The sequence below is a fragment of the Protopterus annectens genome, chromosome 6.part0 (genome assembly GCF_019279795.1).
Source record: "Protopterus annectens isolate FY-2018-M chromosome 6.part0, PAN1.0, whole genome shotgun sequence".
In the NCBI taxonomy this organism is placed as follows: Eukaryota; Metazoa; Chordata; order Ceratodontiformes; family Protopteridae; genus Protopterus; species Protopterus annectens.
In genome coordinates this window covers 421,772,524-421,788,949 of record NC_056737.1, presented here as the reverse complement: position 1 = coordinate 421,788,949, position 16,426 = coordinate 421,772,524, and the positions used below count along the sequence as shown (strand labels likewise).

Below are 16,426 nucleotides of genomic sequence, written 5' to 3'. Positions count from 1 at the left end.
CTGGGTACCAGGAAAAGTCTGGAATAGAAACCTTGTCCCTTTTCCTCTTCTGGCACTAGTTGAATAGCCCCCATGTTTAAGAGGGAAAGTACTTGTTTCTGAGCCTCTGCCCACTGATTTGGGGGCAGGTCTGGCCATCCGTTTGGAGTTAGCAACATGTGAAAATGAAATCTGTATCCCTGGGACACTATATTTAAAGCCCATTTGTCCTGGGTTATAAGTTGCCAGTTTTTTGCATGAAGTGCCAGTTTTCCCCCCAAAGGGGCGGCTAAAAGGTAAGTGCTTGGTAATTCTAAAGGAAAGTCATTGAGACTGTTTACCATAGGGAGGTGTCTTGTTGTTTCCAGATTTGGAAGAGGAGGCACCCCATTGCTTAGTTCTGAAAGTTCCTTGGGACTGAAACCTGGTGTTTTTGGAATGTCTGGGTTTGGCTTGAGAGGCTCTAGAAGGAACTGGAAATGACCACTTCTTAGTAGGCCAGTGCCTACTAAATCTTGGAGGTTGTACTTGTAAGAAATCTTTCACAGTTTGCATAGATTTAGCTTTATCTTCCATCTTTTTTAGAACTTCTTCAGTCTTATTGCCAAACAGGCCATCCTGCTGTAAAGGAGCGTCCAACAATTTTGCTTTAACATGATCAGGCAGAGATTGCTCCCTAAGCCAAGCATGCCTTCTAAGCACAGACCCAGTAACAGCAGCCCTGCAAGAGGCCTCCAAAGAATCAAAACCACATTGCAAAGTATGTTTTCCAACTTGTTTAGCTGAATGCAATAAATCCTGTAAATCTTTATTTTCCACACAGTCAGAAATCAACATAATTTTCTGTGTAAGCAGTCCCATGACATGCTGCTGCTATTTTAGCATATGGCATTGACAGTTTAAAGCCCTGATTGCCAAGGTTGCAGAAGTATAAACCTTTTTACCTCATCTATCCAGCACCCTGGAGTCTCTATCAGAAGGGGTAGGATTTTTAGCAGTAGAAGCCTTAATGCCCTTGGCCCCTGAGAAATGGTTTCAGGGTCAGCAACAGGATTTTTGAAAAGGAATTTGTGGGAGTCAGGAACCCTGTAATATTTGTCTAGCTTACAAGGAACCGAAGGCAGAGAATCAGAGGTCATACTGGATTCTGAAAACACATCATCAACAATGTCTAGTACAGGAGGTATAGCCAAAGGCCTATGCTGAGGAAGAAGAAGGAAATCCCTAAGCCTCCTTTTGGATTCAGAAAAATCCTGACTTTCCCAGTGGAATTGCTCCCTTAAGGTATGTAAAGTTTCCCCAAAAGAAAAATCCTCAGGGGGAGAAGCAGAAGGAATGGAATCCTCTGCATCAGAGTCCTCATAAGTAGATATGGACAAATCCTGTTCATTAGAAGAGTCAGAAGAAACAGAGTCCTGTTCAGAAGATTCATAGTCAAGTTCAGCCCTAGGCCTCTTATAAAGGGGGGGGGGTTGACTACCACTGATTAAAGTAATTAAATCTTCAGCCATTTTGATAATTTGTTTTTTAGGCATAGGGGCCTGAACATCGGTTTTTTAGTCATAGAGTGAGATTTTGGCCTTAATAATGAAAATGGTGTCAGATTAATATACATATCTGTAGGCCTGAATACACCCTCAGAAGCCGGTGCCTGCACAGCGGCTCCGGACCCATCCAAGGTAGAGACATCCGCGGGTTCCATAATTGAAGCATCTCGCGGCATACAGGAATCCGAATGGGTCTCAGTAGAGGCCTGCGACTCAGAAGTAGCGGGTATCAGGGGCTGCGAAAGTGCCTCACTGAGTACCAGTGAACTGGCGACTTGCTTAGGAGGAGCATCGTCGGCAGTTTTGGACCTCAACGGCCTGTCTCTGTCTTTTTCTTTGCGGTTTTTTTGGTATTCCGGTAGTCGGATTGCTAACTGACATCATTTCTGGATAATTAAACCAAGAACTGAAATGTTTAGAAGCAAAAATATACCGACGACAGATAGTGCACTGATTAAATAAAGCACAAAACCAACAACAAGGTACATCGTGGTCAGGGCATAGGCAAGGAACACAGTACAAATGGAAATCCTTATGAAGTATTTGCTTTCCACAACTAATACAATTATTAACTTTTACTGACATCGGTAAGGAGCAAGAAAAAGTTTCCCCAATGGGGTACTTAGCTTTTTAGTTGAAGACTTCGGTTCTGAAACTCGAAAATGAAAATTTTAGGAGTCGGCCGACCGGCACTTGCGAACTGCTTCTGCTTCGGGCACCGCGCAGCAAGAAAGACTGATGTAATGGCGTCGGCTGCATGTTTTATACCCCTGACGACCTTAAGTCATGGAAGAAGGGACAGCAACCGATGCAGGACCCAAGACTTTGTTAAGCAGGCCGACTGAGGGCAACCTGCCAGCAGATTACCCAAATGTAATGACTGCAACAGTGAAACACGAAGAACATCTGCTCTTCCTGCAAAGAAAAAGTGTAGTCTAATAACCCACATTACGTATACACAATGAAGTAACTATATTATGAAATAAAACACAAACTATCAAAAGAAACTGGTATGGTTTTAGTTGAAATGCTTTTGCTACATCATGACAAATCATAGTACCAGATTACAAGTTCAGAAAAAGGAAACACACTGTGGCTTTGCTCAAACACTTTCAAACCACTAATTTCTGGTATGCATAAAGGAAAAGCTCCTTTATTATTTTTATAATGGCATCATCATTTGATCTGAAGAATAATGCACTTCAGTCTTCTTTATTTCATTCCCTTTAGCAAAGGGAATGTTTTGCAAAAAGTTTGCAAGAAATCTCAGTTAAGTATAAACAGTTCAAAAATCCAGTTTAATTCTTACCACGTAGCATAGTTTGTTGATGCTTAGCTGTGCAAATCAGTCGACTGATGCCTTCTATAACTTGACTCTTTGCCTCCACTTCTTTGTCTTTTGTTTTCTTAGGCAAAAACATCACTATAATTGTATAAAGAACAAAATCATGTAAGTAAATCCTAAGTATCAACTCACCATCTTAGAGCAAGTCAATTATGCACAGGCAAACCCGGAACTACATAAAATCTTCAACTTTAAGCAATTTCCACTTCACCTGGAGTCACATATCTTAAATATGCTCCAATGGAAAGACTGGAAGCAGTACCACTACTAAGTATAGCTATGATTTGGGGACAGTCTTAAAGGGACTATGAAAAGAAGTTAAAAGAATCACACATAGCTAAGTGTAAGGGAGCAAAAGATGACAACATTCATCTAACATTTTAAAACATGAATAGTAGAAAGCAGCTTAGCTATGATGGGGCAAAGTTAACTGGGGAAGTCTAACAGTCACTTTTTTCGGTGTGGCTACCAACTCCTACATCTGCAAATCTTCTGTTTCCTCATAAAACACTAACCAGATCAAAGTTTTCTAACTTTAAGGTGAGTACCTTCCATGAAGTCTATATTCAAATTGATTTGTCTACAACTTCTACATACTCCACAGCATACTAAATAGTGGAACTAGCTCAATAACCTTAAAACTATTTACCAATGTATACAGCATCCTCCTTTTTTAAAGCTGTAAAATATATACATGTATGTTTTTTAAACACTATAAAATCTATACAGCCATAAGTTGGCATGCATTACATCACACTGCTTACCGTAAAAATGAACCTTAACATTAAACTAAGCATGCCATGGACTCTGCACATTCACATTTTACTACCTGTAACTCATCAGTCCTTGGAATAAATTTTAAATTCTGGAACAAATCACACATTTCTCTAGTTTATTCAATATTCTAAGAAATCTGGAGAATTTCACAAGAAATCTTATACTGGACTTCCATTCATGCTTTTGAGACCGTGACTGCATTACAGTTTCCTCTTGCAGACACGGCTTTAGGAGGCCATCTCTGTAAACCTATGCCAACACAGATTCCACAAGCTTCATTTTCATGCAACAACACTGACACTTATAGCTGCCTCATCTTTCTGTAACTTCACTTTACCTAGGACTCCAAAAACTCATGAAAACATCCCTTACCCATAATGGTTAGGGCAGATTACCTCAGACTGTGTTTGCTGATAAGTGATTGAAAGAAGTAAAAAAAAAAAAAAATGAAAGAACATATCCAGAGTAGAATCATTTTCAAAAGGAAAAATCTCAGATGAATGCCCATTCTTCCAGGAAATCTGACAGGGGGAAGGAGGGAGGGGAGTTGATGACAGATGAAGATGGACAATTCAGATGGAATGTTATGGTAAGACATAACTTCTTTATCTGAAGTTGTCACTCTTCATTCTGTCATCAACCTGTGGGACACAGTCCTCAGCTACTTAGAGTCCTGGGTGGACTCGAGGAAGGATATTCCCGAATACCACTGAGCCAAATAAAGCTCTTCCCCAAAAGACCAGATCTAACTTGTAATGAGTAACAAAGGTATGGGGAGACGCCCAAGTTGCAGCTGCACCAATGTCATCCATGTATGTTCTTGATTGGAAGACAGCAGAAGTAGCTACTGCTCTAGTTAAGTGTGTTTTTGTGGGATATAGGCAAAGATATACCCCTCATCCTATAAACAAAAGAGGTACAGTCCAAAATCCACTTAACTAGGGTTACTTTGTTCACAGGTTGTCCTAATGTATTATGTGAAAAGGAAATAAACAGTTGATCAGACTTCCTGATGCCTTTGGTCTTGTCAAGGTAGAATCTTAGTTGCCTTTGAACATCTAACAGATGTAGTGAGTATTCACCCTTGTTAGAGAAATATGGGAAAAAAATGGAAGGTTAATAACACTAATTAAGGTTGGTTTCTGAAACTAGTGCACCTTTTAAAAAGGCTTTACAAAGCCTACATGAAGCGATGGATGATCCAAGGACATCACTGTGGAACTTAGAAATGGCTGTCAGTTGGACATTAACCATAGAGGTGGAAGCCCCAACATTGAAAATGAAAGCTAGAAAATGAAGAATTTTGTGAACTGGCACTGAAAAAGGATCAAGGTGATGTAGAGAGGCCCAGTGAACAAATCTTTTCCATTAACTTGGGTAAAGTTTGCATGTAGATGGTTTATGAGATGACAAACGTATGCGTCTGACTGGGGAAGAGAGCATATCCTGCCTGGCCAATAATGGAATTGGAGAAACAAAGCTGTCAGCTTGAGAGTTGTATTGTCTGAGTGCCTGGTGCCTGTCAGGTGTGATGGGAGATCTGGAGTTGGATCCAGAATCCAAAGTTGTTGTACCAGATGAGGCCAAATGAAGGGGAATCAAATTTGCTGAGGCCAAAAAGGGGCAATGAGGATGACTTTGCTCTTCAACTTGGCTGCTTTCTGTAGAAATTTGGGAATTAGTGGGGTCGGAGGAAAGGCATAAAGGAGACCTGGTGGCCAATTGTGAAGAACAGCATCCCTCGGTAATTCCCCCTCTGGGGGATGAGGGCAAAGTAGCTGCTGCATTTGTTGTTCAGAGGGGAGGCAAAAGGTTTGCAACAAGGCTGGCCCCATGTGCGGAATATCCATTCTGAAACTTTTAGATTGGGGGACCACGTGAGGTAGAAGAATGCACCTCCTCAATTTATCTGCTATCACATTTGACTTCCCTGGAATATGCATTGCAATGAGAAAGTGGATGGATGAGATCATCCACTTCCATACACTGAGGGCTTCTCAGCATAAGGGGTAAGATCTGGTTCCCCCTGTTTGTTGATGTACCAGACCACTGACATGTTGTCTACCTGAATCATAATCATACCTAGAGCTAGTGTGTCCTGGAGTGCTAGCAATGCCAAAAGAACTGCTCTCATCTCTAGAACATTTATGTGCACATTGGCCTCTGTTGGAGACCAAGTGCCCTGGACTGTCTTTCCCTGGCAATGCCCCCCTCCCCAAGGTGGGAAGCATCCGTGGTTACTGTAGCCTTGGGTTGAGATGGAATGAATGGATGCCCTTGTAAGACGTGTTTTGAATGATCCACCATATGAGATCTCTCTTGCATGTGTTGGTGATTAAGACTGGCATAGACAAGGGATGCTGAAGGATAGACCACTGAGCTGCAAGAAGCCATTGTAAAATTCTCATGTGAAACCTGGCTAGGGGAACAAGAGTTATGGCAGCTGCCATTGACTCCAATGCTTGAAGTACTAGCCAAGCTGGAACTCTGTTTCTTTGAACTAATATACAGACTTGATTCTGGATAGTTTCCAGTTGAGATAGAGGAAGTGAGGTAATGGAGGTTCATTTGTTCAACAGAGCTCCTATGAAAGTTAGACTTTGTGTTGGTTCCAGTGTGGATTTTCAAAGTTGATTGTGATGCCTAGATGGTTGCATACTTGTAAGACTTTTTGTTTTGCTGTTAGTGGTAGTTGCCATTTACTAGCAGAAATGAGCCAGTCATCTAAGTACGGAAATACCCAGAATCCTTGCAGTCTTAAGTAAACTGCTACTACTACCATGCATTTGGTGAACACCCTGGGGGCTGTGGTGAGACCAAAGGGTAAAACTGTGAATTGGTAATGACAGTCTCCCAGCCGGAAGTGAAAGAATAGTCTGGAATGTCTGCCAATCTTTATGTGATAGCACACATCCTGAAGATCTATAGACCACATCCAGTCATATTTTCCTAAAAATGGAAGAATGGACTGAACTGTGACCATGTAGAATTTGGTTTTTCAAACAGATTTGTTCAGTTCGCTGAGATCCAAAATTGGTCTCCAGTCCCCTGTCTCTTTTGGCACTAAAAAGAATCTTGAGTAAAATGCATATTCTATTTGGTCTGGTGGGACGTCTTGGGTGACTCTTTTTTTCTAACAGCTTTTGAATTTGAATGGCTGCTTGTTCCCTCTGACTGGGTGGAACATCGGAGAATTTCTTTGAATAGGGAAGAGGAAGGGAAAAGAGAATTATATAACTTCTGGAAATTATTCTCTGCACCCAAGTATCAGAGCAGATTTCTTGCCAGGCTTTTAGATGCAAATATAAGTGACCCCCGACTGCCTCCAGAAGTGGACAACCGGGCCTCCATTCAGATGTGCCACCTCTGCCACAATGGCAGCTTCCATTACTGTTCTTCCCTCTGCCCATGGTGGAACCTTCACCAGGTATTGTCTGAAAGACCTTGGGGATTTTCTGAACCACATTTTGCCCATTCCACATTGGTTCCTAGAGAAGGACCTCTGAGGAGTGGAAAAATGTACTCCTATGGCAGAAAGGGTTTCCCATGCATCTCACACCAAGTTAAAGTGTCTCTAACAGTTGTGCCAAAAAGGGAAGAGCCGTCAAAAGGTGCATTGACAAACAAAGACTTGAAGGGCTCCGCAAAATTGCACAAATGCATCCAAGCATACCTTCTTATAGAAATACCTGAACCTGCTGCTCTTGTCGTTCCTTCCGCTTCAAGTGGAATGAGCATTATGGAAGAATTAGAAATGGAAGTCAGGGTAGCCAACTAAGAAGTGACTGATTCTCATACATCCTCAGAAACAGCTCCTGAGAGAGTATCTGACACCTCCTTTATTAGATATCTCTGTAATCTAGTAAAATATGCAAGGTAATTCAAAGACCACAGGGCAAAGGGCAATGAAGTGTAAACTTGCCTCTCAAATCTGTCCATTGTCTGTGACACCTTGTCCGGGGATGGATAGAGGAACTTTCCTCCCCTCGTTCCTTTTTAGTGGCCACTGCTACCACCATGGCATCAACAGGAACTCCCTTTGTCCAGAAAGGCTTACCTTCCAGGGCTGTGATAATTTTGTCTGGTCTCTTGGGAATTGGTTCAGTTGCATCAGGGGCCTTCCACACCCGAAAAGAGATCAACTCAATGAGCTCGTCGGCAGGTGGAGACACTGAAGTAGATGGGTGGGTACAGAAAGCCTGCAGGTACACGGATTCCTTGAATGAAGGGTTGAGGGACTTCCAACCACCTCTCTGCTTCTAGGATGTCTCCAAAGAAGACATCATCAGGTGATCTGGGGGACCCTTCTCCCTCATTGAAATCCATGTCTGCTGTGATGGACTCCTCTAGAGAGTCTGTGTTTCCTCTTACACAATTTCTTCTGAGGGACCTCCTCAGGGGAAACCTCTGGGGATTTTTTGGAAGACAACGGGGTACCCTGCTGGGTAACCTGAGGATGCAGTACCTACTGACCCTGTGGAGGGGCTGGCTGATGCTCCAGGCCTGAACCAGCCAGGAACAGAGGCTCCAAGGAGGAAGGAACCAACCTGGTACTAGAAGTAGCCAATGCCCTCTTCATGGCCTTAAAGCCTGACCTATCAAAAGACAAAACGCACTCCAGGACTTAAAGGGAGGATATCGGTGCTGAAGCCTCTCTCTGTACTGATGAGGTCCCCGTCGAGACCGAAGTCAGACCAAAACTTGTAAGTGTCAATTTACTGAGTTGCTGAGATGGCTCTGATAAAAGGGAGCAGACCCCAACAACTCAGAACCAACAGTCAAGCTGCAGCCACAAGAGGACTCAACATGGTCGGTTCTAGAAAATTTGGAACCGAGGACTCTAAAGTGCCTGTTGAGGTTAGAGGATGAGGTATGGAGGGGGGAGTATCAGGTGTTAGTGCCTGTCCTGAAGGGGTGGGAACTGATGGGAGTGCCTGACAAGCCTTGGGCCCAAAGCATTTTCATCGCCAACCTATGTCGTCTTCAGTCAGACTCCTGGAAAAATGGATGGAGACCACTGAGAGGGACTTTGGCCCAGCAATGAATACAGTGGCCTGTCACAAAGGGGACCACTGAAGGGGAATACTGAGTCTTAGGTAGTGGAGTAAAGGAAGATGCCAATTGTTCCAGTGCCAATGAAGGAGTTGGGACAGAAGCAGCAGGCATCGGTTCTGAAGCATATTTCTGGGTCGAGTATTTAGAAGTCTGTTCCGATGTCTTCTTTTTTGTGCTTGGCAACGAGGAAGTACTAGGAACCGAGGCACAGCATTTCATCACCTCCAAGGATCTAGAAAAGGAAGAAGCAGCAGCAGAAGTAAGTCTAGATTTGTGTTAAGTCTTGACCTGAACCAGAGATCCAGATATTGCCTCCCCAAAAGAGGATGGTTGTAGACCTTTCAGAATGAGTTTATTCTTTCTATCTACAAATGCCTGGTGACAAACTGTGTCAGATGGAGCAGTCGTCTTGCAAATGTAAGGGACCCAAGCAATTTACACATAATAAACGCTGCCCTGAAAAAGGAATTTAATGATGGCATTTCATACATTTTTAAAGCCTGCCAGAGCCTTCTGTTTACCTGTCATTTCCAAGAGAAGTGACAGCAACGAGAACACACACACACACACGCACACACACACATGCACACACACACGCACACACGCACACACACACACACACACACACACACACACACACACACACACACACACACACACACACACACGCAGAGAAGAGAAAGGTACCAGGCACAGAAGAAAAAAACTAACAGGGGACAGAACAATGGGAAAAAAGTTACCAACAATTGTAACAGGAGACGTACCTAGCGGTAAGAGATGAGAGTGAAGGATACCAGCAATGGTAAGATGATAGCAAGGGAGGCAAAGTGAAAGAAAGAAGGAAAATTCACCTAAAAATGGCTGAAAGGTATTCATAAGGTGCGATAGACTGACAACATGATTGAAATAAAATTAGAAGAGAAAAATATGAAAATTATTTGATTTAACTGGTAAGGCTCGAGACAGAGAGATGGAGAAGCACACCTGAAGCTGAAAGTGGCAAACGTGATTTAAGGTAATCTACCCTAGTAAGACGTTGTCCTGTTCGATTCTCAACTAGAGCGTCTTCTGTGTGGAGACATGCATGAATGGGCATACCTTCATTGAAGTTTGTGCGCCAGGGCCGGTAACTCGGCACATAAAACTCTACTGCCAATCATTAGTGGACTGGAGTTCCGCTGTGGCGACCCCTAACCGGGAAAAGCCGAAAGACACAACAACAATTCTAAGCATTTTGGGTAAGGGATGTACTTGAAAGTTTTTGGAGTCCACAAGCTATAGAAACAGCTGAGTCAGTTCCCAAGGATCAGAACCGAACCCGCAGGTTGATGACAGAATGAGGACTGACAATGTCAGATCTACAGTTTCAGACTACAGACAGATGATAGGGATGTCACAATCTGAAAACAAACCCTTCACAGCCAGTTTGACTTTTTCAACTGAACATTGCAATGAGTTGATAAAATGAAGAAAGTGGAATACAAAGAAGAGTCTTTAATCAGGAAGAAAGTGTGTGTAACCCTCCCCCTATTCCCTGATGATTCATGTGTAAAAGAAGGAGGGTCATATGTTCCTGTGGGATGAAAAGGTTGATTTCTGATGTGCTTCACTACCAATAATACCATCATTGTAACAGCCCATCACATTCCAGGGGAAGTGAAAGGACTGGCATACACCCTCATCTGCAATTTCTTTCCTGTTCTGGAATGGCCTTTTGAGTGGAAGGTTTAATTTTTTTTGGTCATAAGCTATAGATGCATCATCTCTCTGCACAGACCATATCAGCATGTGCTCAACTTGGAATTTATTATACTTAAATATCCTGTCTGGACACTACTAGGCATTACCCCTTTGCAGAGAGGATGCAGCAAGAGAAACATCATGGACATTAAAAAATAAGCACTCAAGATGCATGTAGAACACAGTTCAAATAGAGATTGCACAAACAGCCTTAAATCCTAACAAACACACAACCTATGCTAATGCCAAGTGCACTTGAAAAAATAAGGAGGAATGTGTATATTCCACGGCACAGCTACAACCTTTCCAAATGCCAAAAGTGGGACTTTTTTTTATGGTAACTGAGATTTTGCATGACAAGCCATATCCACAATCAGTGCAAAGGACTAATATATAATTTTATGTCGCAATACACCTCACTGTTTTCAAACTTGAGTTTTTTATATTGTCTCATGTAATACTGAGGTATTACAGATGCGGAATATTTGCTCTATGCAACAATTAGAAGAAACCTAAGGTATTTTTTTAGTCTGGAAATCTCAGGACATTTGTCATTTTTCATGCTTTTCTTTTCCCATCACAGGACATAACGGCTGAAAGAGGGACTCTCCTGCATAAAGAGGGACAGGTGCTAACCATATTCCATGACATGACATTCTGTGATTCTACTCATGTTTATTATTTCAGAGTTTGACATTAAATACAGTAAAACTACTAATTAGTATATCTGATTGCTATAAGAGAAAAAGAATGTGATTAGCTGTTCATAATATGATGCAGATTAAGAAAGAAGTCTAGGAAGGGTGTACAGATGGCAAATATGATGCAGATTAAGGAATAAGACAAAGTAGCTCAAATGGTAAGATCTTACAGCATTAGACAATTTTTTTAAACAAGAAACATCTTTATTAAATTATCATGTATGACATAGGAAATAATTCATTTACATAAATGAAAATAAACCATACTTACATAATTTTTGTTGCAAACATTATATGTCACTTATGGTCTATCCAGTTATTGTCAGTCAACCATTGCACAGCTCATTCAGATGCTGCTTTCTTTTAAACCTCGTTCCTCCTCTGTATGTATTGTTCCCACAATTCCCATTTTTTTCTATGTAATTTGCTCCTATCCTTTTTTCAAGATCTCAATTCCAGATGTTTTATCTCAGTTATTATACTTGCTACGTCCAGTAAACTTGGTTTAAACTTTGATTTCCATTTTCTAGTAATTGTATTTTTGGCAGACATCATAATTATAATCAGCAAGGCTTTACTATACCTTAAGCAATTCTAATTCTGTATCATAGCTCAAAAATAATTTCCTTAGTTACACCATTTTGCTCACCCAGCATCTCTGACAGAGCAGTCTGCAGGCAATCTTTAAAGTCTGCCAATTCATTACACTCCCATAAAATATGTTCCTATTTATCTCTTTTTACCCATCACACCTCGAACATTTGCTGTATACCTGAGGAAAAATTCTTTGGAGTCTACTTCGTGTATAAAAATACCTATGTAAACACTTCCAAGCAAAGATCCTAAAACTTCTAGACTCTGTTGCAGATTTGGGAGACATACATATATCCCCCCATTGTGTCTTTGTATATGGTTTATCCAGTCTCCCTTCCCAATACTTTATCTCCTCTGATTGATTCTTATTGTTATCATGCAATATTCTGTATGTTCTACTAATTATTACTTTTTTAATAGCAGCTTCTGCTCTAGATTGTACTAAAAACTCTACCAGTGCTGGTATTTTGCTTAGGATCCCCCACTTCTTTCTCTTTGCCTATACTCTGATATCAGTTCTTCATAGTCAATCTGTACCTTTAGTCCAAATAAATTATTGGCCTCTTCCCATTATATTACATTTCTCTCTCTAATTATTTACTCCCAATACCTCGGTTCTTTTGCCAGTTTTCCCCAATAAATTCCAGCCCCCTCTTGCTTATTGTTTGTATTCCTAATTGTAGTCATCCTTATCAGCAGAATCTCCTTTCTCCATTATTGTATTGTCTTAGTTTTTAGAATACTTCCTGCTACATTATGAATATAATATTCTGTATGATTATTGTTATTCTCCTTAAAGGTCTGCACCCAAATCCCAGCCTCTCCTTGTTTCTTGAGCTTCCCCCCATTTCATCATCACTTTCCACTTTGAATTACAGGTTTCTGCTTGTGCTATGTATAGGAGCCTTAACTTAGTAGCTCTTAAATACCCCTTCAAATTGGGTAATCCCAAACCACCTTGTTCTATTGGAAGAATCAACTTATCCCACCTAACTCTTGTTTTCTTCTCCCATCCTTCAGCTCTTTATTAATTGTTATCCCCCAACTTCTACTCTGGTTGATAAAAATATGCCTGACCTGTGTATAAAACTAAAGGAACTAAAAACATTTTAACTGCTTGTATCTTAGTATCCCTATCCATATAATACAGCATCTAATTTCTCAGTTTTCGTATTATCTTTTGTTTAGTCTCTTCCACATATCCTAAGCTGCCATACCAGAATCCTTTTTAATCCATACTCCTAAGTACTTCATTTCATCTTGCCCCCATAAATATTGATATTGCTGAACCAATTTGTGTATGGGTACATAATTTACAGCTATTGTCTTTGTTATAGTTCCATTAATTTTGTATACTAAAAAGATTTGAAACTGCCCCAAAATGTTCCACAACACTGAAGTGTGCTCTGGTTTTATCGGGTATAAAATAATATCTGCAAACACAGCAAGCTTTTCTTGATTATCATACCAATTATGTCCTTGAACTTCTGAGTCTCTTATTTTCTTTGCCAATGGTTCTAAATATAGTGCAAACAACAACTGGGAAAGAGGACACCCCTCCCTGGTTACTCTGCTCAAACAGAAATTATCAGATAGGAACCCACTTACTTTAATTTCCGCTTCTGATCCCTCATATATCCTTCTAGTCAACCTTTTAAGTTTATCAGGGAATGCAAATGCTTCCATTGCTCTGCTCATAAACTTCCAGCTTACTCTATCAAATGCTTTCTCTGGCATCAAGACCCACCAGCATCAGTGGTTATTTTCTTACATTCAGCTTCCCTCTGGAACATCAATGTTTTGTTAATGTTGCCAAATATTTGCCTCCCCTCCACAAAAACACACTGATCCATATGTATCAATTTTCATATCATCTTTGGCATTCTTTTAGCCATTACAGACAAATACTTTATAATCATGGTTTAGAAATGAAATGGGCCTGTATGAAGCTGGATCTGAGATGTCTTTAACCTATTTAGGTATTACAGTCACTACTGCTTTCTTCCAGGATGTTGGTGCTTCTCCTATTCTTAAACACTGTTAAACAAAACCTTCCAGATCTTTATCTTTTTTTTCCCTCATAGCTTCCAAACTTCCACAGGAATACCATCTATTCATGGAGACTTTCCTGTGGATTGGTTATACATAACTACTTTTATCTCATCTCCTCCTATCCTGTTAGTAATTGAGCTTCATCTATGTCTAACCTTGGCATATTTAATTCTTGCATAAACATTTTCAGTTGTAGCTTTTCTTGTTCTCCATATTTCTCTGCTTTATATGGACTTTTACAAAATTTCCAAAAACTTCCTAGTACATCTACAAGATCTCTTGTTATCTTCCTTTCTATAGCTTACAAAGCTTGGCGACAACCCTTTCTGTTGTTGAGTCGATGCACTAAAGTTTTTGTGCTCTGGCATTATCAAACAGTTGCTTAACAGCAATCTTTCTAAACTCATGCACATTATCGAGGTAATCCTTTATTTTCTGCTTAGCATTCTGCAATTGCTCCTCCTTGTTCTGTGAGATTTCCCCTACTCTGCAATAATTTAACATTTGTCGGTCCCTCTAAATAATTCTTATTACTTAACCATATCTCTCCTTTTTTATTTCCACCCTATTTTTAAACTCCACCTTAATTTTATCCCAGTCCCTAGCTATATTTTCAGAATAAATTTCTATATGCTCCGATAACTTCCAAATAACTTCTACTACTCAGTCCTTAAATTCCTCTTCACAGATAGGTGGGAAAGCACCAATGCCTCATTTTTATTTCATTACCCTGTGTTATTTTTTATTATTGGCATGTGATATGAAACTGTTATTGGATGCGTATCAAAACTTTAAATTAAATTCACATGTTCCTGTGAAATGTAAGCTCTGTCTAGCCTTGTCCAGTTTTTGTATCTTGAGGAATAATATGTAAATTCACTTCAAATTCCTGCTACTGAATTCACATCTTCCATGCCAAATATTTTCATAAATTTCTTGAAAAATCTACCCTCCTTGGTTACATTTTCCCTTCTGGGTTTCCCAGACAAATTTTCACAACTGCAAATCAAATTCTAGTCCCCACCTAAAAGTAATATTCCCTGCTGAAAACTGATCACTTCTCTCAGATTTTTTAAGCTCCATTACAGCAGTTTTAAGTGGAATATAAATATATGCCAATGTAATCCTCCTCCTTTGCCTATAGCCCTTTAGTACTACAAATACACCATCATCATCTTTTTTATCCTCTTCCATCATTATTGGAGCTCTTTTTGCAATTAATATAAGTACTCCTCTTTTTCTTTGTTCTAGGTATTCTGCTGAATAACCGTCCTGAAAACATTTATCAAATCCACGTTCAATTCTTTCCAAATATGTCTCCTGTAGCATAGCTCTTTGCACTTTACATTCTTTCTTTTTTGTATATATCTGTGAGGCCATTTACATTTAAAGATAATAAAGAAGTGTCATTACTTTACAAAGCTAGTATTCCCACCTTTTTTGTTAAGTATCTAGCTCCAGCTTTTGTGTTATATGCACATGCTAATGTTTGACAGGTTGATCTTTTATGCAGTTGTTTCTTTTCATATCTATTTGAGCCTAGGTCACATCTTACAAAACTTTTGTTTTATTGAAAGCCCTCAAAGCAAATGAAAAGATCAAAGCTTTATTGTATTCAATGTTCTCATTTATTTGATTTTTATTAAAAGTTATTACATTGAGCCAAGGGCCTTATGCAGTCATTCACCTATGCAAGAATGGGAAAAATCACATCAGTTTTTCTTGTATCATACTCTTTTGACCAAAATTTTCTTTTTACAATGCAGTGCCTACATTATTTAAAAACGAACAAGGAGAAATAGAAGAGAAGAAAAAAAAAAACATGGGCACCTGTTTACTTTAGTATCTCCATTACACTTGAAAATAACTGAGAAATCTTTACTTTATAGCATGCAGATTGTATCATACACTATACAAGTATTACTATTAAGAACAGCATTTTGTTTTACTTACAGTTAACTCTTTCCATCTTCTTCCCCTCTCCTAGGTGTTCCTCCAAACACTAATGACATGAAATAGGGCATATGCTTTAGAGTCTCCCACAAGTTTAACAAAGTAAAAAAAAAAAAACAATATTTCCAGGTTTTCTTCTGTCATGTTTCACAAATATATTTAATGCTTTGTAATCCCACATGTATTTGTTAATGTCTGAGTTGTTGGTTTTATTCCTGTATCTCCATCTTCCAAATCAAGTCCCTGCTTCAATTCCAGTGTGCTATTGGTTCTTTCTAGTCAATTTATGTTTTTTTTTCTGTCTCTCAAGCATTTTCTATTAAAACATTGGAAAAGGTTTCACTGGCACAGTTTCTCTGTGGTCGTTATTACTAGAACAACAAGAAGCAGAATATCCTGCTATTTCGCATCTCACTTTTTGTTGGGCAAACCACTGTATTTTGTCCTTCGCATGTTTTGCATCAAAAAATGATTTTGTCCTCCAGGAAAGAATATTCTGAAGATAGCTGGGTACAGCAGTTTGAATCTCATGCCTACTTCTCAACATTCCCTGATTAGTAGAATAAATGTACTCCTCTTCTGCCTGGTGTGCAGTGAGTAATCATTTTCCACAAACACTCTGCTGTCCCCCACTTTTAGTACTTTGTCCTCCTGCCACAGTTTTGTCAGAATCAACTCCTTCT

At 39.9% G+C, this 16,426-nt stretch overlaps 1 protein-coding gene across 1 annotated transcript in view; it reads right to left on the bottom strand.

The window, feature by feature from the left end:
- The window catches only part of PACS2 (phosphofurin acidic cluster sorting protein 2), a 1,734,969-nt gene that overhangs the window by 106,131 nt on the left and 1,612,412 nt on the right, over positions 1-16,426 (bottom strand). The window contains exon 24 of the mRNA XM_044073533.1: positions 2,836-2,949. Coding sequence (XP_043929468.1) covers positions 2,836-2,949 — 114 coding nt within the window. The remainder of the gene's footprint in view (positions 1-2,835; positions 2,950-16,426) is intronic.